Consider the following 20,913-nt stretch of genomic DNA (forward strand, 5'->3'; position numbering starts at 1 on the left):
CTTCCAAAATAGATCCCGTGCGGACCCAAACCCCTATCTCGGCACCGACCAACCGATCGTCGATATCTCAATGCGAATTCTTTCGAACGCATTACAATATTTCGATGGTCCGGTCCCCTCTCGTGTCCCCACACTCCCTGGTGGAAAGGGAGTCGACACGCGGCTAGCTCCGCAATACAATGTCGGTTATATAAATTATTTTCAATTTCCTGGTTTTGTTTTCTCAATTTTCTGTTCCGCTATCGAGCGAGACATGAAATATTCAATTAACAGATCGCAGCACCGCATTCTATTTTGTTTTGCTGAATCAAATTTCCATTTTCTATATAGGTAGGTACCTACATAGTTTAAATTTGTGTATTCGCTCGGTTCGGCCTCGGAGTATATTTAATTATAAGTAAGAAATTACTAATTTATACGTTCACACAGATGTTTTTATAATTATTAATGAACTTCTTTCAAAATATATTGGAGATATGATGTGGGCGTGGCTTAACCGAGGTTGCAGGTTGTAAAATAAGTGAAAACTTCAACAAAACTATAAAGAAAAAACAGCCTAAGTAACTTACAATATAAGCTATATAGCTTATATTGTATATATCTGCTTATATTGTATATATATATCTGCCAGCAAAAGACCCGTCAAAATAGTTCCAATAATGTAGGTCGGATTTTAACAGAATCAGACACAAATTTAAGAAATTGGCTTTCGACTGTCGCATGGCGTTAATTAAATATGCATTTGGTAAACTGCTGTTTACTAAATGCATATTAATTACCATTAATATTGAGATCACAAACAGACTTGCGTTCTTATGTTTTCCGTCTCATAGGAAGTTTTTATTTCATAAAACAGCGACAAACATCATTTCCAAATTAAATCTTTGCCCGCGGCTTTTTTCGCGTCAACACTCTCGTCGTATTTATGAAACATTTTATTTACTTAGTGATATAATTTAATGTATAGTATATTATAAGAATTGGCGAAGATTTCGTTATCACTGACATATTTGCTCTAAGTTTAAGCAATTTAAAAAAAAACGTCTTCAGACGGTTATATTTTTGTTTTCAATTTATGGTAATTTTAAAATTGTACCTATACTTTGTTTTTTTATTATTATGTGTTAAATTATCTAGACGTGACGTCAGACGACAGAATGGACGTGTTTAAGTTGTTAGAGAAATTTGTCGAAATATAAACCCTTCCGTAACTGTCTTGGTTGAATGCATGTAGGTACATTTGCGAACATAAACTTCCGTCCAAATAATGAAGTTTTCTGTTTGACTCCGGCCGCGTCGCAATGTTTACTGCCTACATTCCTACATCTATTACATGTCACACAGTGTGAATGACGTGTTTGTTTGTCCGTGTCTCGCTAGTCGTTAGCGTGTTACATTTATAGCTCACTATTCGAATTTTTTCTACAAACTTTAGTCTAATGAGCGTTTACAATAAATAACTTATGTCTCAACGTGACGAGCCCCTGTGCTTTGCCGCTAAGAATTTTGTGTTTTTCAAGAATCAACGTATTAATTGACGACCCCTATAGCCCATTGGTTAGTGACCTTGCCTACTGAGGTAGAGGTCCCGGGTTCGAATCCCGGTAGGTGCAATCATTAATATGATGAATATGGATGTTTGTTTTGAAGTCCGAAATATATCGTTGTCTTGCACCCATAGTATAGGCTATTCTTAGTTTGGGTCAAGATAATTAATTGTGTAAGTGTGTCAATATTATATTTTATATGTTTAAACGAGCAATACTTGTATATATATTATTAGAATCTTCTCAGAAAATACAGGGGATTTCGAGGGCTATAAATCGATCTAGCTAGGCTTCAATTTAAATAAATGTAGTAATATCCGTGTTTTTAATAAGAAACAGCTACCGTAACATTAGAATACAAAGGTGAATTTCTCCACTATATATAATACTATAGTAGCTCAGATGGGTGATCCGAAATCGAATCCAGGTGTCCTATTAGTGTTGTTTTTATAAGAATTTTGTACATTCTTAAAATCCGAGCAAGGCCCGGTCGTCCGGATATTATTATATTATTTTCTTAATGGTGAATGTATACCTATTTGCATTTATTTTTCACAACGCCACGCCACTCGTCTCCTTTGACCCTCATTATACAACTGTTACATAAATTACTATTGTTGAATGTTGTATTATCTATGTATAATATTATGACCGTCATAACGTGCGAGCCCGGTGTTGCAGGTGCGGACATGTCGTTCCAGGGCGAGTACGCGGCGCAGGTGCTAGGGCTGGGCGCCGAGGGCCCCGCTCGGGAAGACGCGCCTCCTGCGCCTACTCCCGCGCCCACCCCGCCCGCGCCGCGACCCGTCACCACCACCGCCGCTTCCGCCGCGCTCACCTCCGCCGCCTCACCTAAGGATAACCATACTGCCAAGTTCAACAATGTAAGTGGCACACACAACTCAATCTTTAGGTTTGGAATTTTCGGATAATTTTTCCCTTATTACCTGCATCCGAATTGTAGAATTCGCAGTTTTATATCTTCCCTAGATATAGCATTTGGATGTGGTATCGCTGTACATTTCCTGTGGGGCAGAAAAGTTCTCGAATGGCGTTCACGTACGGGTAGACGCAGTGTCGGTAGCCCCTTTGGGGGAGGCCTTTGTCCAGCAGTGGACGTCTTTCGGCTGATGATAATGATGATGATGACATTCCCTGTCAAGTTTGTGTTAGGAAGACTTCATTCACATTCTTCTACCACTATTTACGATAGCAAATATCTAAAATTATCATAACTGTGAAAATATCTTTCTAAGAATGGAAAGGCTGTTATAATTTAAAGCGATAAATTTATTGCAATAATACTTTGAAGCACGGATCCGTAATTGTAATATGACATACTGAACCCGAATATAACGAAGAACATATTGCCAACTGTATTATAATTAGCGTACATACATACATTATTGACATAAAATCAAAAGACTGTTCGTCAACTTCTACCTCTTATCCAAAGTTTCTGGAGTTGAAAATTTTTGAACAATTGCGTCCTTTACTTTAGCTGTAACAGGGCGACCATAGGGAGATGCATCTCTAACATCATAATTCCCTGACAAAAATTAATATTAACTTTGTAATATTTTTTTAATATATCGAATATCTTTATTAGATTCACTGATTTAAAAGAAAAATGAATGAAAAATAGCTGGAAATAAACATTTAACTTATTTACTTTTTTTCTATGTAACTTTTTTATTTACATCAAAACCAGCCAAACTTTTTTTTATCAAAAACACTTATACATACTATAATATTTAGGCTATATGCGAAGAAACCATTTCTCTGAATTACTATATGTGGTGGCGTGATCTGTTCCAGGCGAGGTTCGCAGCAGGTGGCGGCGCGGCAGAAGGCGTAGAGGGTGTGCTGGACCTTCGAGCGCGGGAGCCTTCAGTCATCTCGGTGGGGTCACAGCACTCCGTCATCTCGGAACCGGCTGGCTATCTGGATGCTGTGAGGTGAGTGGTAACAACTATATAGAAAAAACGGAAAATATTAAAAATGGCGGAGTGAGGGACGGACTCGGGCATCATCGATATGAAGAATAACTTATATCCTTTATATTGCTCCTTATTACTGCTCTTCAATGAGTCCTACGATGATAGTTATCTAAATGATGGCTCGCTCGTACTTCTTCTTCTTTTTTACTTCACATCAAGTTCATCTTCAAAGTTTAATATATTATATTCTTTGATCTAACTACCTATCACTCTCTAAAGTCTCTCCAAAAAGAACGCTGAATTGCTGCTTCCTTCCAGCCCTTATTCACTAGTTCTAGAGTAGGTATTGCCACACAGTAAAGACATTGAAATGTGTGTTTTTCTTGTAGGGTGTTTGTGCCGGTGTAGTTATATTGGCGATAAACTTCATGTTTTTTTTATTGAAAATAAGACATGAGACGAGCAGGACGTTCAGCTGATGGTAATTGATATGCCCTGCCCATTACAACGCTCTTGTGATTTCCTCGGGTGTTGCAAGAGAATGTGGGCGGCGGTGATCACTTAACACCAGGTGACCCGTACGCTCGTTTGTCCTCCTATTCCATAAAAAAAAAATGCAGTGCAGCGGCACTGCATTTTTTTCACTAGATTTAAATCTAAAAATCAGAGCGATCTAAAAATCTGCGCTCGTCGCCTTGAGACATAAGATATAACTCATTTGACCAGTATTCAAATCAAATTCACTTTATTCATGTAGGTCACGGAAATTACACTTATGAATGTCAAATTTTTTTTTTTCTTATTGAATCTACCGCTACTTCGTAAAGAGTTGAGCGAATGAGAAGTAGCAAGACACTCATTGCTACTCTTTTAAATCAATATTTACATTTTTATTGTTTCACAAATCATTTCAATTACAATATAATATGTAAAGTGATGCAACAAACTCACTATTTCACTAGTTTAACGGGACTCTTCAGACTGAAACACAGTAATGCTTCCACATTACTGCTTCACGGCTGAAATAGGCGCCGTTGTGGTGTTCAGTCATTTCACATGGTCACTGATGTTCAGTCATTTCACATGGTCACTGTTGTGTTGCAGGTCGACGGTGTCGGTGTACTCGGGCAACTCCAACTCCAGCTCGGACCGCGACATCCTGGACCTATCCATGCCGGACAAGAACTGCATGACGGAGGTGTGCTACGTGTGCGGCGACGAGTACCGCCGCGGCACGCTCGCTAACCTGCACACCAAGGAGCCCAAGGACAAGTGTGTGAGTACAACCGACACGCCGTGTTACTGAAGATAGAGGAGCCTCTTACGACCTCATAAGAACAAACCTGTGCTTTACGGTAGGTGATCACCGCCACGCATTATGTCTTGAACATCAGATGAATCACAGGAGCATGACCTGTCATGGCCCTTAAGAGGTGTATCTTTTTAATAATAAGTATTCATATAATTCGTAAATGAAAGTCGCACAAGGTTGTTCTCTCTGCAGCTTGCTACATCACGCCAGATCTGTGACTTAGTCTAGTTAGGCGATTACTTGTTAACAAACACCGCTTGATAAGCGGTGTGTCACGACTTCCAGCTACTTAGATAAAGCCGTGTGCACACTGTCTTACAATAACAACAATATCTTCTTTAACTTTGTATAAAAGCGCCAAATTTTGGTTTTGGTTTTCAAATTCACATGTTCTATATATTCTTACGTTAGACGCTTTTATAAGGTTGGCAACGCTTTTGTGATTCCTCTGGTGTAGGTATATGAGGCCCGTTTGTATGCTCGTTCGTCCTCTTCTTCCTTGAAAAAAAAAAACAGTAAAAGTAAAAAAGACTGTAATTAACGAGGGAGCAAATTTTTTAAACAACAAAAAAAAAACTTCAAAACTATATACGCTGCACTGTGAAAACAGGCCCTTACTTTTGCGAGTGCTTGGCTTTACAGTTAGGATGAGGATTGCATATAGTGTGTACATATACATGGTTTATGTATTCTAACAATTAGCCAATCTGATGTGCAAGTTAGTAAGGACAGACTCACTAGTTCTATTATACAAAAGCCAACTGAGCGAATAATAATCATTATTTATGTATTACCAGAGCGACTGCAGATTGGCAAGATGCTCATGTCAAGTGGTAGGTCAACCGCCCATGAGCACCCACAAAACCAGTGGTCAAGAGATGCGTTGCCCCTAAGTCTGCAGTTGTTAAATTGATTTCACATAACAGATGTGCGAGGCAGGAAGCTCCTAACATAAACGAGTGATTGTAGAATGCCAGATGTCAACATAATGCGATTGCATAGCATAGTCTTGATTTCATACAGAAGTTTAATTTCAAACATATATTATTATACTCTTTCACAAAGCGATAAATAAATTATTATTATTTAATCACTACAAAACACTAGTTTGGTGAAGACTCCAAAGCTTCTATGCTTCTTAAAATAATTTTGAAATTCCTTGTTAGTATATTCATTATTCACCCCTATTTGTCAGTTTTATAGGTACATTATTATTTTATGGCCTATTTGATTTATCACAAGTGCTGGAAATTCTCACAAGTTCTATTAGCCATTTCTATTTTCCAAATACTTTCCTGCTGTAATTATATTAACATAAATGTAGTTCTAGAGAATCTCTCGAATTATGCAATAGTTTTAACAATATATTAATTAAAAATATATTATTATTATTCCTAACCTATACTTGCATATCCAATGGTATAATATTTGGTTTCCGTTTTTTACAAATCTTTATATAAATTTAAAAAAAACTTCGTGTACAAATCTGACTTCAAAGACTGAATAGTATAAATAATGATTTAATTTAATACACCTCTTTTGAAAATCTTATACCTTTAAAACTAATAAAATACTATTATTTGTATGTGCTACCAATTGATAGGATTTAAGTCGGTGCCTGCCCGCTTGGGTTTTTTGGTTCTAGACGAAGCTATCCCGCTCAAAGGCACGCGTGGCGAGTGTAGGTACCTGCTATTACATTTGGCTTGGCACCGGCTTCAAACCTATCAATAGGTAGCACATACAATAATAGTATTTTATTAATAATATAATAATAATAATCTATATATATAAAAATTAATTGCTGTTCGTTAGTCTCGCTAAAACTTGAGAACGGCTGGACCGATTTGGCTAATTTTGGTCTTGAATTATTTGTGGAAGTCCAGAGAAGGAAAGGTTTAAAAGGTGAATAAATAGGAAAATGCTGCTAAATTATGTGAAAACAACAAATTTGTTTTTCCTTTGATGTGTCCATACATAATTTCTATGAGAGAATTTATTGACGCACGGTTTGACAGTTCTGCTGTGAAACAATTTCATTACGACAGCAGGGTGCATGTTTTACAAAGTAATTGTTAATGTAATGATATATTATTGACAAATTCAGATAAAAACCTTATTTTGTTTATTATATACAGAACAACGTCTGTCGGGTCAGCTAGTATAATAATAATAATAATAATATGTAATCATTCATATGAAAACTCATAAAAAAGCAGTACACAAAAATATTCATAAAATATCGGTGTACATTCATAAAAAAATACCAATTCAATTGAGAACCTCCTCCTTTTTGGAGTCGGTTAAAAAAATGTAAATAAATATATTAAAATTTATCTTGATGAAGCACAAATATGAGCGATATCTACTAACTTTACTCTACTTTCGTTGACACAGATAGATTCTTTATTTATTTTATCTTTACCTGTTTTTTCTGCACACGTAGTTTTTACTTTATTATTTGTTAAAACAATCTTGCGATTATGGAAACGTTTGGCTTCTTCACAAAGCAGAATTGTCAAACAGTGCATCAAACATTTATCTTATAGAATTGTTTTGAAAAAAAGAATTGACAAACATAATTAAGGGGTCATAAATCAAAATAAAACTACCCTATCTCTCAAGTTGCATCAAACTGCACTGAGTGTACAAATTATTATTAAAACCGCTTATCTAAATAGTTTCAGAGTTTACCTCGAACAAATACAGTGACACGAGAATTTTATACTTGTGGGAGGTTACCAGGCAGATTACCTGTGGGAGGCTCGTTTGCACAGGATGCAAGATTATGGGTACCACAACGGATAGGCGCCGTTCAGTTCTATTCTCCACTGTAAAAATTGGCTTATTTTGATGCTTCATGCTTGTGTAACTCAAATAAGACCAAAGTTGTGGTTTCACTCTCTAAGTATGTTTAACAGCATAAAATTATCTTAAAAATAGCTGATCATAGAGTCCATCATTTTTGTACAAATTCAAATTAAAAATTCTGTTTTTCTCTCCATTAAACTTAATATCAATATATTGAAAATAATTTTAATTTGTTTCGTTATCAAACTTCTACTATTTTAAATGATAGAAAATATTATTTTCTTCAAATTTATTAAATCTTTCCATTACCTTGACCTATTATAAAACGCTAGCGGATCCCATCATTTAATGCCTAATAATTGTGCTTCAATATTTCGTCTTGAAATAATTAAAATGGCCAAGTACTCCCGCAGTTCCCAGCTGCGTGTGCAATCTCATAGCCTGACGGTGGCTATCAGGCAGATAACCCGGGGGCAGGTCGGGGGCGAGAGGTCGCAGGTTCTATCAGATAATTCCGACCAAAACTACTAGTTCTGCCCGCGTCCTCACTCGCCCCCACTCTTTGTAACAATTTTAATATTTATGTATCAAAGGACGAACGTCCAACAATAAATATCGTCCTACAGATAGATAAAAAGAAGAACTTATATTTTTCTCATTCCTTTGCAATTTTTTTCTAAATAGTAGCTTCTCACCGACGTGCTGATCAACAATCATGACAGCGCTGCATAGTATTGTTTAAATGTATTTATAAACACTAAAGTAAATGATTAAAATATGCATGTTATAATTTAATATTTATAGTTTTGAAATTTTTTCTTTTTAAATGGGTTCGACGTTTAGCTAAGAATGTAAAAAAAATAATAATTCGTCCCGCGAAATTGACGATTGGCGGTCTGTCGAGATTAGAGAACAATATGTGCAAATACATTGCTTCTTAAATTAATAGTTAGATGTATGTGTATGAAAATGGAGAAATAGTATGTTTTTTATGAACATATAAGGGACGAGACGAGCAGAACATTCAGCTGATGGTCATTGATATGCCTTGCCCATTACAATGCAGGGCCACTCAGGTTTCTTGAAAAACCCAAAAATTCTGAGCGGCCCTACAATTGCGCTCGTCAGCTTGAGACATAAGATGTTAAGTCTCATTTGCCCAGTTATTTTACTAGCTCCGGCACTCTTCAGACGGAAACACAACTGCTTACATATTACTGCTTCACGGCAGAAATAGGCGCCGTTGTGGTACCCATAGTCTAGCCAGCATCCCATGCAACGGAGCCTCCCACTGGTAAAGTATTAGTTCTTATTCTAAGAGGCTTACTTTCGTGCCTTCTCTTGTAAAGAAAGAAAAATTGCAATCGAATTGCGGTAAATGAAAGGATAGTGTGCTCCTAAATTTCAATTGGACGTAGATTTACAATTGTTCGGGTCCACGTTTGCTATAATGTGCTTACATCCAATAATACGCCATGAATGCCTTCAACAAAGGTACATTAGTATGTAATGTGTGGTATTGATTGCAGACCAAACAGCCGTACTTCCCCATCTTCGGCGAGCAACATCCGCGGCCGCCTCGCTCGCGGCCCAAGGACGCGCAGGGCACGGTGCGAGCGTGCGCGGCCTGCCACCACCACCTCCTGCACCAGTGGAACGCCTACCAGGTCAGTGCTGCACCCAAACTACCAACATACAGAAAACAAAAAACACAAAAAGGCAATTCTTTATTTAAATACATACAAATCCTTTACCTTGGAACCAGGTACCCATAGACTGATTCCTCCTCCAATCAAGTTGAAATTGTATTCTTTTTAGAGTAGCAACTGATTTAATGTAGTTTTATATGAATCCGATGACGAATGCTCTCATAAATATGCAGTAAAAATGTGGAAATCTTGAAGAGGTCCTTCGCGAGTGCATGATGAAATTGCCGCTGTAGTGGCTCACCTTGAAAACGCCATGAAGCCCACCTGACAACCCCGTACCTTTCTCTCACGAAATTGTTCGCCAGATAATGAAAACTGTATTAAATACATTAAAGCAAAACAGAAAGAAAATCTACGCCACATTTAATAGATAATTCCCATCAGGGATGACCTGATGAGCATTTTAATGCCCAGCATGGAGCACCTTGATACAAGAGGTTCAAACATTTTTTTCATCATTCCTCACACAAGTGTGAAGAGATCAAGTACAGACTCGAGTTTTTTAGCGTGAATGCTCACGGGTTTAATATGTAATAGCCTCATACACTGTTTTAGTAAACAAAACGCACGTAAACTTTACAAAAAAAACCGGCATCGCTCCTGTGATTCCTCTGGGGTGGTAGGAGAACGTGTGGGACGGTGATCACTTAACATCAGATGAACCGTACGCTATTTTGGCCCTCGTTTTCCATAGAAAAGCTTAGATATAACATTGTCTTTATTGGTGCTCAAATTATTTGACTGCAAAATCTGAAAAACTTGCTGAAAGGCTTTTTACAGTATATTATTTTTGTAAAATTGACATCTTGTCAATTATTTGTGATAAATAAAAGACAATCAAAACATGGTTTTAGGTTGCATAGTTTAGATAACCTGCAATTGAGCCATAAAATTTTCAGCAAGTACGATGTGTTTCAGTGTTATATCGTATGTCTATACGGTATCCTATCGTGGGTTCGCGCATCCTATATTCAAGTTACTGCGAAATAGGGCAATATTAGACAATAACAGAAGAAGAATTTTCACAGTTCATTATATATATTAATATACTTTTTAAAATATTATGATTGTTCTGAACAATTTACACATGTTCCGAGTGGTTCAGTCGCATTGCAATAGAAATTCTAGATAAAAATAAATTGTTGATTTATATTGAGTAACTTTGATAATGACATGGAATCATTTTTTCGGGATGGTTTTTGTTTATGACAGGAAGTGACGAGACGAAGAATATTGTCTCGTACCTGATGGTAACACACCCTGTCTATTACATGCAGAGTCACACAGAATTTTTGAGAAACCCAAATTTTTAAGTAATAGGTACTTCTATTGCTGCTTCTATCGTGCATTGTGTTAAATAGAGTTAGTAAGTATTTTATAAATGTACAAAACAAATGTGTTACGAAATTCAAAAGAATTGTTAAACGTTTGTGTGGTTTGGTTACTAAACACAGGTGTTTTGGTGCCACAGACAACTAAATCTAAGGTAATACATGTATATTATATAGTCCTACTATATAATATACATATATTTTCATTTTTAAAAGATTAGACTAAATTTTATTTGTTTACATTGTAATGTGAACTTACTTAAGAAAACAACTTGTTAATACAATTTGCCAAGATCCTGGTATATTTTGTAATTCTCAATGTTCCCGCTTTGGCTGTATGGGTGTACCTTTGCCATTCCTTGAATGATGAATGAAACCACTCACCAGAGTAATGTATGTACATACAATAAATTAATCGGCAAATAGAAACTTGTGATATTTGCTTTTTTAATTTTTGTTTTATTTAAAATTACCTAGCCGTAGAGAAAATATTGTATGCGACTATATAACTAGGTCCCTCATTATACAACTGATGCATAAAACACTATTTAGTTCCTACCACCTGCTCAAAAATTACATATTCTGTGACTAGTAGAATAGTAGTAGGCATCATTCCATTTAATAATAAGTTTTTATTGTATGATATTATAACCATAACCATATATTCATGAAAAAAAAAGTTATATGAGGTTTACATACATCCATGCAGATACACACACACACACACACACACGTACTGATTTGTTGGAATAATCTGATCTGATGAAAACTCGATTTTCAAAAAACGGGTGAGGTGAGTTGGTTGAAGGCGAATTGAGATGTGTTCAGTGGTTATTATTATTTGTTTGAGTTATATTTAGAGAATCGTATTCCATGTATAAATATTAAATCAAATCAAAATGACTTTATTAACCAAGGTCAAGGAAACTAATGAATGTCAAAAAAAATCTTTACTTTTTATTTTTACCACCATTTCGGAAAATGTTGAGCTGTAATGAGAAGATGTGGCAAGAAAAGTAATAAATTATTATATATTATAATAACAATCTATGTAAAGTTATGCAATATATTAGATACTCCAACGCAAACACTCGATGCCTTACTCGAGTAAGATAAAAAATAAATATCAATTAATAAATAAGAACACAAGTAGGTAAGTATAATTGAGAACCTACAGTAGATGCATCAATCCACACAAACTGCAAATTAATAAGAGTTTTTTTGCGAGCATTTTATTAGCGATTATAAAAATATACTTAAAACTATAAATTTATTTAAAACTAATGTACCAGGCATCTTCTCCCTCGACCATATTTTAGGGAGGGGAACGACTCGCCCCACGTCGCCGCCACAAGCAGTGACATTTGAACGAGTATAACGAAGCCTGTCACGAGAACTCAACGAAATAACAAACAAGAATGTTAATGTAGATATTATACAATACACACTAAGTACGTGTATCGTACAATTAGCATCAGCTGTTGCATAGTTTATTGATCTTGTTGAGTACTCAACACAAATTAGCACTTATTTGGTAAGTGTCAATGTCGGCCAAGTTGCGCGCGCTAATTGTGTGACGGGGGCGTGTCTGTCGATCGCCACTCGCTGCTATGTTTGCGGTTATTATACAACAACACTGAAGCGATCACGTTCTAATTTTATAAATATCTTCGAGATCTGTAATCCGCAAAACAAGATTAACTTTTTTGTTTATATTGTTGAAGATAAAAACGTAGCTTCTTGTTATCTAAGCCAAGGTTTATTATAATTATTGGAATTTACTTTGATTTTAGGATTAGTTTGACTCAGAGCTAATTTCATTTCGAACATACTGCGTAAGATTTAACACTATGGTCTTTATGCACCATAGTATTTTTTTTTATACCAATACGGGCCGAGACGAGCAGGACGTTCAACTGATGGTTATTAATACGCTCTGCCCCAAAATCTCTGAGGGACACTACAATTGTTCAAAACGCTCGTCACCCTGAGAAATAAGATGTTAAGTCTCATTTGTAATTTTTGTCCCAGTAATTTCATTCGCTACGGCGCCCTTCAGACCGAAACACAATAATACTTACACATTACTGCTTCACGGAAATAAGCGCCGTTGTGGTACCCATAATCTAGCTGGCATCCTGTGCAAAATAGCCTCCCACTTTACGAAATACTAAAAAAAAATAGTAATTTGTAGGAGTTACTTCTCTATTACTGGTGGAGACTGGGCACCTCAGTGGGACCCACTCACCTGTACACCGCGGGCTGTCAGGGCTGGGTCACAGGTTGGCTTCTTAGGCGTTAAGAGTCAATATTCTCCTCAGCGTTTGGCATAGATTATACTTGCACCTCACTCTTGCGACCAGCGCAAGACCAGAAGGATCTGTCATGTTCACGCGACCGTTCGGCATCGTTCTTGAAAAAATAAAGTTAACACGGCTCCTATGGCAACCCCGATCAAATACGATTATTAGGTCAGTTGCTAGGTTAGAAATATTAATTGTTATAAGTTTGCAATACGTATATTATTATATTATATAATAATATTAAATTTTAAGATAGTTAAATAAAGTATGGTTATCGATATATTCTAATAGATATATTCTAGTCAGTGTTAGTTTGTTAGTAATGAACTGAGTTTTGGTTTCAATATAGGTAGTTATAATTTGCCACAGACTAACTACTAATAGTCTGTAGTGAAAGGGATCTGTACATACAATTTCAAAACATTTTTGCATATCGGATAAGTTCCTAAAACACGCACCAGTGGGAGGCTCCTTTGCACAGGAAGCCGGCTAGATTATGGGTGTGGAACCCACGGCGCCTATTTCTGCCGTGAAGCAGTAATGTGTAAACATTACTGTGTATCGGTCTGAAGGGCGCCGTAGCTAGTGAAATTACTGGGCAAATGAGACTTAACATCTTATGTCTCAAGGTGACGAGCGCAATTGTAGTGCCGCTCAGAATTTTTGTTTTTTTAAAGCATCCTGAGTGGCACTGCATTGTAATGGGTAGGGCGTATCAATTACCATCAGCTGGACGTCCTGCTCGTCTCGTCCCTTATTTTCATAAAAAAAAACTCGCAAGGACAACTTAAAGTTATCGACTTAATCATTTGATATATAATCTTCGCGAGAGGACTGGTAATCCCGGTGATAATACTTATACAGTATCTGCTCACATTTGGTATTTCCACAAATTCTATGCGGTAATATATTTAATCAGTTTTTAGTAATGTTGCGTAAAATTTACTTTAAGTACGTAACATCTGTGTATTTTAAATGCGTAACAACTGATTATTGGTCAGTCACACAGAGGTCTTATGACGACAACGGTGGGGCAACGCTGCTGATATTAATACAATATTTGTGCTGTGTGAGAGGGCTATTCGCGCTATTTATAAACTAGGTGCTAAAGAATCATTGAGAGCAAAATTTAAAGAAATCAACATCTTGACTGTTGCTTCTCAATATATTCTTGATAATAATTTGCTAGAAACTGTCATAACCGTAATTTTCACACCAGGAACAGACATAAACTTATAATGCCTATTCGGCTAAAGTCAAGTTAGTAAGTCTTTTGTGGGGCGATGTATATGCTTTTACAACAAGATCCCAGAAAATGTTCAAAACAAAAGTATTACGGTATTCAAAAGAATTGTTAAGAAACGTTTGTGTGGTAAAGATTACTAAAACATGAATGACTTTCTCAATGATGCTACGGATTGGGAATGGAGCGACAGCCCTCAGGCTATTAAATAATAAGTTTACTTGTACAATATTACTTTGTAAACATATTTTTTTGATGAAAAAAAAGCCCGCTGAGTTTGTTACGCCCATTCTTATCAGGTCTGAGGTATTCGTTTTGGAATGGGTGGTAATTTATGACTTTCAATAAGTGATATCGCATCGAATTTTGAATAAAAAAAAATGAATTTGATAGATGGCTCCGCAGCGCACTAGCAAATGGCTAAGAGCGTCGTATTCGCTAAGAGAGTCGCTAAAGTCCTTGAAAAAATAACTATTTTAACCGGAGAAAATAAATATTTCCTGTTTATTCATATACCAGGTACCAAGGCAACATAATCGGCATAGCGTCAAAAATACTAATTGCCGCACTAGTGCAGTAACAGTAAGGTAAAAAGTCCGTTATGAGCTACTGTGATGAAAAGTAATGTATACATGTTGATAGTTTCTTGTATTTTTCTCAATTACTCTAGTAGCCTGAGAGAACTGCTATATTCTTAAGTAGAATTCAACCTTAGACTTATTCCATGGTTTGAAGAATTATTGCAAGGCTTCTCATTTTCTTAGAAGAGAGTTTCTGGTGCCGTTACTTCTTACTCATTGACCAATTTGTTTCCGAAGTGAGATTAGTGCCTTGATTGACATCATTAACAGTTTCAAAGAAAATTAAAAAAAAGTATGGCTTTATTATATTATGTAAATAAGATGTTGGCGAGGTGGAGTGGGATTAGAAAGAGAAGGGATGATAGAACGTAAAGAAAGAAAGCGAAAAGTATTAACACTATTCGCTTGTGTATACGGACTATAAGCACTTCCGTTATGTTTTTCTTGCGGTTTTAGTCTCACATTATTTTTCAATTTGGTCGCGCAGCAAAATCGCTATCTCCTCCAAGCCTGCCGTAAGGAACTTCGTTTCAAAAAAGTCCGAGGCGAATTTTTAAAGCAGTGGCAGATTTTCACGTTCAAGTCCAATATCTCATAATAATATGTTGATATGATGCTTGAGTCAATACAGTTGGTTATCAGTTGCCCCCGCCCCCGCGTGGCCGTCGCTCGCGCATAGTCGAAACGTACACCGTGCGGGGTGATTGTGTCTGTTGTATTCTAAGTGCGACGCGAGCATTACGTATAGCATTCAATGAAGACTTGAAGAAGATTGACTAGTTATCTTATACCATATGTGTCTTGTCTAGTGGTATTACAGACTAACCAAGTGCCTTCGGACCGTGCACCTGTTCACCACCGAGTGCTTGATTGACTCTTGTGTTGTTATTACAAGTGGAGCTTTCGTTGTGTGCGAGGGAAGTAAGCTCATGTGACACAGCGGTGTGTGTGTGTGTGTTGATGGGGATTGAGGTGAGAGTGGTGGGTGATGCGGTCGGCATGTGCGGCAAGGAAGAAGCGCTGCACGACTTGAAGGTATATCATTACGTGTACACTAGATAACTGTCTCTGTCTGTCTGTTACCATTGGCTCCTTTACACAGGATGCCGGCTAGATTATAGGTACCACAGCGGCGCCTATTTCTACTGTGAAGCATAAATGTGTAAGCACTATCGTGTTACGGTCTGAAGGGCGCCGTAGCTAGTGAAATCACTGGGCAAATGAGACTTAACATCTTATGTCTCAAGGCGACGAGTGCTTTTTGAGTATTTCAATAATCCTGAGTGGCACTGCATTGCGAGGAGTATCAATTACTATAAGCTGAACGTCCAGCTCGTCTTGTCCCTTATTTTCATAAAAAAAATCATAAAAATGAAATTCGTATTGTAACTAAAATATCAAGAAACAATTTTCTACATTAACAACTAATTTTAATAAAGTTTTCAATATTGTAGGAATACTATCAAGAACCAAAATCGCATTGATGAGACGTGTTTTGGCGGTACTTCCACACAAACATGACTTAGGGCTGGCCTGTAAGACGCGGATGATGATGTTAATGATATCCGGATTTGTAATGAAATTAAAAATATAAATAATACATGTTTAGGTTTACACGTAAACAAAAAAAACAATACTTGGAGAATATTAAATTAAATGAGAAGAATTGGCAATGAGCAACTTACAAAATTAAATAATCTATGCTAGGTCACGACAAAAATATACGACGAACATTTTCTTGTGAACAGTTGCTTGTGTGAGTCAAAAATGTAATTTAAAACTTCACTATGGATCACAAAATGGACTAGCTTCCGAAACCTCAGTCCACCCGTATAAGATATGAATTATAAATCACTTTCCTTGTCATATTTTGACAAACCCGTTCCACGGCACCGCTACAAGCATTGACACTTTAGTTAAAATATGACACCTACCATGGGAAATACAAATAAATAATGAAATCTGAAGAAAAGACCAACATATAAAAAACCGCTATACTTAAATCAGAATAACTAATAAAAAAAAATCTGTACACAATATATAACCAGAAATACAAAAATAAAAATATTTTTCACGTTATGGTATTCAAAAATAATATATGTCAAAGCGCCATGCTTGAGATCGTCCACGCTAAAAAGATTTACGAAGGTTAGGTGTGTCTTAATAACGATAATTATAATGATGATGTAAAATGCGTTATGCATCTCTACTTTAGCGTCGCTCATTGGTCAATCACCGCGATTGATGATTTATACAAACCAAATAATATTCCACAATTTATCAGAACATTATTTGTTCATCGTAAACAAGCTATCAGTGTATTTAAGTGGGTTAAGATGACAATGATCTATAAATGATGTTTTATTTAGAAAGGCCGGAAAAATATTTGCTTAACTGCGCGATTGCGCATCAATAATTCTAACTGAAGTATTACTTATTTTTTAAAACATGTAAACAAAAATATTAGAAATTTATAATTTTTAAATTTGAAAAAGTTATACCAATGTAAACAATTTACTAACGAACACATTCACTGTGGGGTGAGTGTGCAGGCAGCCTTCTGCTGAATGATATATCTTGTTTTTTTTTTTATTATAATAAGGGATGAGACGAGTAGGACGTGCCCATAATAATGGAGTGCCGCTCAGGACTGAAAACCGAAAAATTCTGAGCGGCACTACAATTGCGCTCGTCACCTTAACACAAAAGATGTTAAGTCTAATTTGCCCAGTAATTTCACTAGCTACGGCGCCCTTCAGACCGAAACACAATAATGCTTACACATTACTGCTTCACGGCAGAAATAGACGCCCTTGTGGTACCAATAATCTAGCCGGCATCCTGTGCAAAGGATGGTCACTGGTAAATTTCACATCGTTACGGCTGTTTGCATTGAAACAATAACCTGCTATCAATCATATGACCTTAGTGTATTTTCGGTGTATATCTATATATATTGAGCTGGATGTACTCTTATCTGGTCATATCGGCGACTCTTCAAACTTTGACTTTTGTACGCCTCTATCGAGCGGCCGTGACGCATTCTCTCCGACCCGAACAACATAATGTTGGGCCGGCTGTCGCCCACGTGACGTATATTATCGCGTTAAAAGTATCTGACCGATTACATTAAAATATATATTTAATGTCCGATCCATTAGCCTGTCTGTCGTCGACGTGCATATCGTAATCACACCTAACATTCTGAAAAATGAATTGTTGTTCAAATACGATAACCTTAATTAATTTATAATAAATTCAAATATTTTTATTCGAGATAGGATTCGAAGTCACTTATTGAACGTCAAAAACTAGCACCCATTCAAAATAGACTGCATCAGACCTGAGAAGAACGGGCGCAAGAAACTCAGCAACCTTTTTTAATATAAAAATATGGATAACAATGTAATATCGTACAATAAACATTTACAATTAAAGAGTCTGAGGGTGTTCGCTTCATTCCCAGTCTGTGATATCATTAAGAAAATCGTTTATGCTATAGTAACCTTTCCCACGCAAACTTTTTTTAACATTTCTTTTAAAATTCGTAACACATTTGTTTTGTACATTTTCTGGAATCATATTGTAGAAGCTTGTACATCGCCCAATAAAAGACTTACTAATTTGACTTACCGAGTAGTAGGTATAACAAGTTTATGTTTGTTCCTCGTGTTAACATTATGATTGTCACAGTTTAAGCACATTGAGGTGCTTATGAACAAACAGAACATTAATAAGAATATATTGAGAAGCAACAGTCTAACATTTATTTCTTTAAATTTTTCTCTTAATTTTTCTTTAGGAGCTAGGTTATAAATAGCGCGAATAGCCCTTTTCTGCAGCACAGAGATGCTAGAATAGTTATAACTTTGTGCACATTTTATCTAGTTGGAACAGTGAGCTGTTACTTGGGGAAAAGGAAGCTGTGAGCATGGTCAGTACTGTGATGGTTTAGTTCGTACTTCGTATTCGTAGTACTACGTAAGCGCCCACTCGCCCGAGCGCTAAGTGGAAAAACAAACAACTAATATTATTTGATACAAGCGCCCGCTCGTGACTTCGCCCGCTTATTAGTAGATATTGTAACTATGTAAGGCTTGGTACCGGTTTTAAATATAACCTCCATTTTTGATTAATCGGTTTGCATGTAATATTTTGTTCTGAGTGTGAACATACGTAGAACACAATTGAACAAGATCGTATTTTCTTCACAGATTGCTTCGTGAAGCAATAATTAACTTTCTACCAAAAAGTAGGTGAACAATTTTTATTTTTAAAGTGATAACCCACACTTCTGGTATTAATTAAATTAGATTTGTAACCAAAATTTACGAACGATGTGGGACTTCCTTCCACTGAGCCAACCGCTCTTTGCCGACATCTCAATTCAACAATTTCCTAATATGCTATTATTGGGGTTGAGCAGGTTATCAACTGTAAAGTAGATCCCGTAGATGGAGCCACATTCTGCGAGTTGAACAAGATTTAGGAACGAAACGTCACTCGAACGGTGCCTTATGTACGTGTATACTCCATTTACATGTAATTTGCTCGATCTGCCAGTAAGAGCCGTCAATATATTTTAATGTCCGCATTCCACAATATGTCTTGATACATCAATCCGTGATCAAGTGTGTTTTGTCAATGTGTTGATAGCTGCTCAGATATAAAAGATACAACCTTAGATAACTTAAACGTCTAGATAGTCTCTTGCTGTTAGACAACCGATGAAAACAGGCCAGGAATATTAGTTTAGTGTGCGTGATAAGCCACGTCTTACACTCGCGATTTGTATGACACTTTATGTTAGTGAGCGCGAATTGCTAAAAACAGAGGTTAGTTTATAATTAAAAAAAAAATTGCTGTCAAACATATGGAACAGGCACAGCCTGTCGCTACCGTCCACTCGCGAGCGTCCACAAAATGAATTTTGTCGTATAATACAAATGGCTGCGAAGGAACGTATAATACTCTGAATAATTTTGCATTTTGAATTAATTTCGTTCGTTTTCCGTGTTATACTTCAAGAATCAACGTTATAAAGTACACAAGATTTTTTTGTAAATAGTTTCCCACCATCTATCGATGTTTATTGAGGTTGTCATCACTAGTTTTAGACCGCAGACTCTCGCTACATGGCCCACAGCGCCAAAATGGCGAATATCAAACAGGCACAAAAGCACTTTGACAGCCGCTAGTCCAGTGGTATATAGTAGAGGTCTGTGATCTAATCGTATAAATGATCTAAGGATACAGCATATACACAGCTACTTGATACGTAGTTGTATTTAGAAGCCTTTCGGAATACTAAGCTAACATATAATTTATAAACATAATATTCATTTAGTAAATATCTGTTATTAACACATCACAAATACACACACTTCAATTTTATTTCTGTAGGACAGAGTTACTATTACTCACGTGCCCGATTTTATTGACATTAATCGTTCGTCTTATGTACACGCTTACATTAACATCACTATTGACACACTTGAGTACCTACGTAACATATATACTATAAAAATATTAACAGTGTGGTACCGTAAATATTAACATTATTATTGTATCTGAAATTATTTTCTTTAGATAAAAAATTGTGAAACGTGCAAGTATAAGTACATTATGTGGCCTCGCTCAATATAAAATATGCTCTTAAGTAAGTTTTTAACGCAGACATTACATTTATTGAAATCCCTACTTCCCCACTAATATTATAAATGTATGTTTGTTACGCTTTTACGCCGGAGCTACCGAACCGATTTTGATGAAATTTGGAATTCAAATTCATATATTTTTATTCAAAATAGGATTTATAATCACTTATTGAACGTCAAAATCTACCACCCATTCAAAAGAGACTGCCTCAGACCTGAGAAGAATGGGTAAATGGTGGAAATGGTAAAGCGATAGACTAGAGCTTGGGAAAGGATAGGATTAGGAGGTAGGACATACTCCTTCGTTCTTGAGCTTTCTTTAGCCGCCATTCGTTATCGCACCCTGCCTTAAAGAAGAATTTGGTGAAGAATACGAACTACGATAGAAATATTTTGAGTATTACTTCAGCTTATTTGAGAGTTACTTCTTCCCGTAAAATTTTGAGAAAAACATTTCTGGCAAAGACAGTTCTTACTGT

General features: G+C 36.4%; 1 protein-coding gene across 2 annotated transcripts in view; it reads left to right on the forward strand.

Annotated features, from left to right (window-relative positions):
• LOC126967403 (uncharacterized) overlaps window positions 1-20,913 on the forward strand; it is a 107,417-nt gene that overhangs the window by 34,717 nt on the left and 51,787 nt on the right. For both annotated transcript variants that reach the window (XM_050811850.1, XM_050811851.1), the window contains exons 4-7: window positions 2,229-2,431; window positions 3,366-3,505; window positions 4,592-4,763; window positions 9,140-9,277. In XM_050811850.1, the coding sequence (XP_050667807.1) occupies window positions 2,229-2,431; window positions 3,366-3,505; window positions 4,592-4,763; window positions 9,140-9,277 (653 nt within the window). The remainder of the gene's footprint in view (window positions 1-2,228; window positions 2,432-3,365; window positions 3,506-4,591; window positions 4,764-9,139; window positions 9,278-20,913) is intronic.

This window comes from Leptidea sinapis, chromosome 13, assembly GCF_905404315.1.
Source record: "Leptidea sinapis chromosome 13, ilLepSina1.1, whole genome shotgun sequence".
Classification (NCBI taxonomy): Eukaryota; Metazoa; Arthropoda; class Insecta; order Lepidoptera; family Pieridae; genus Leptidea; species Leptidea sinapis.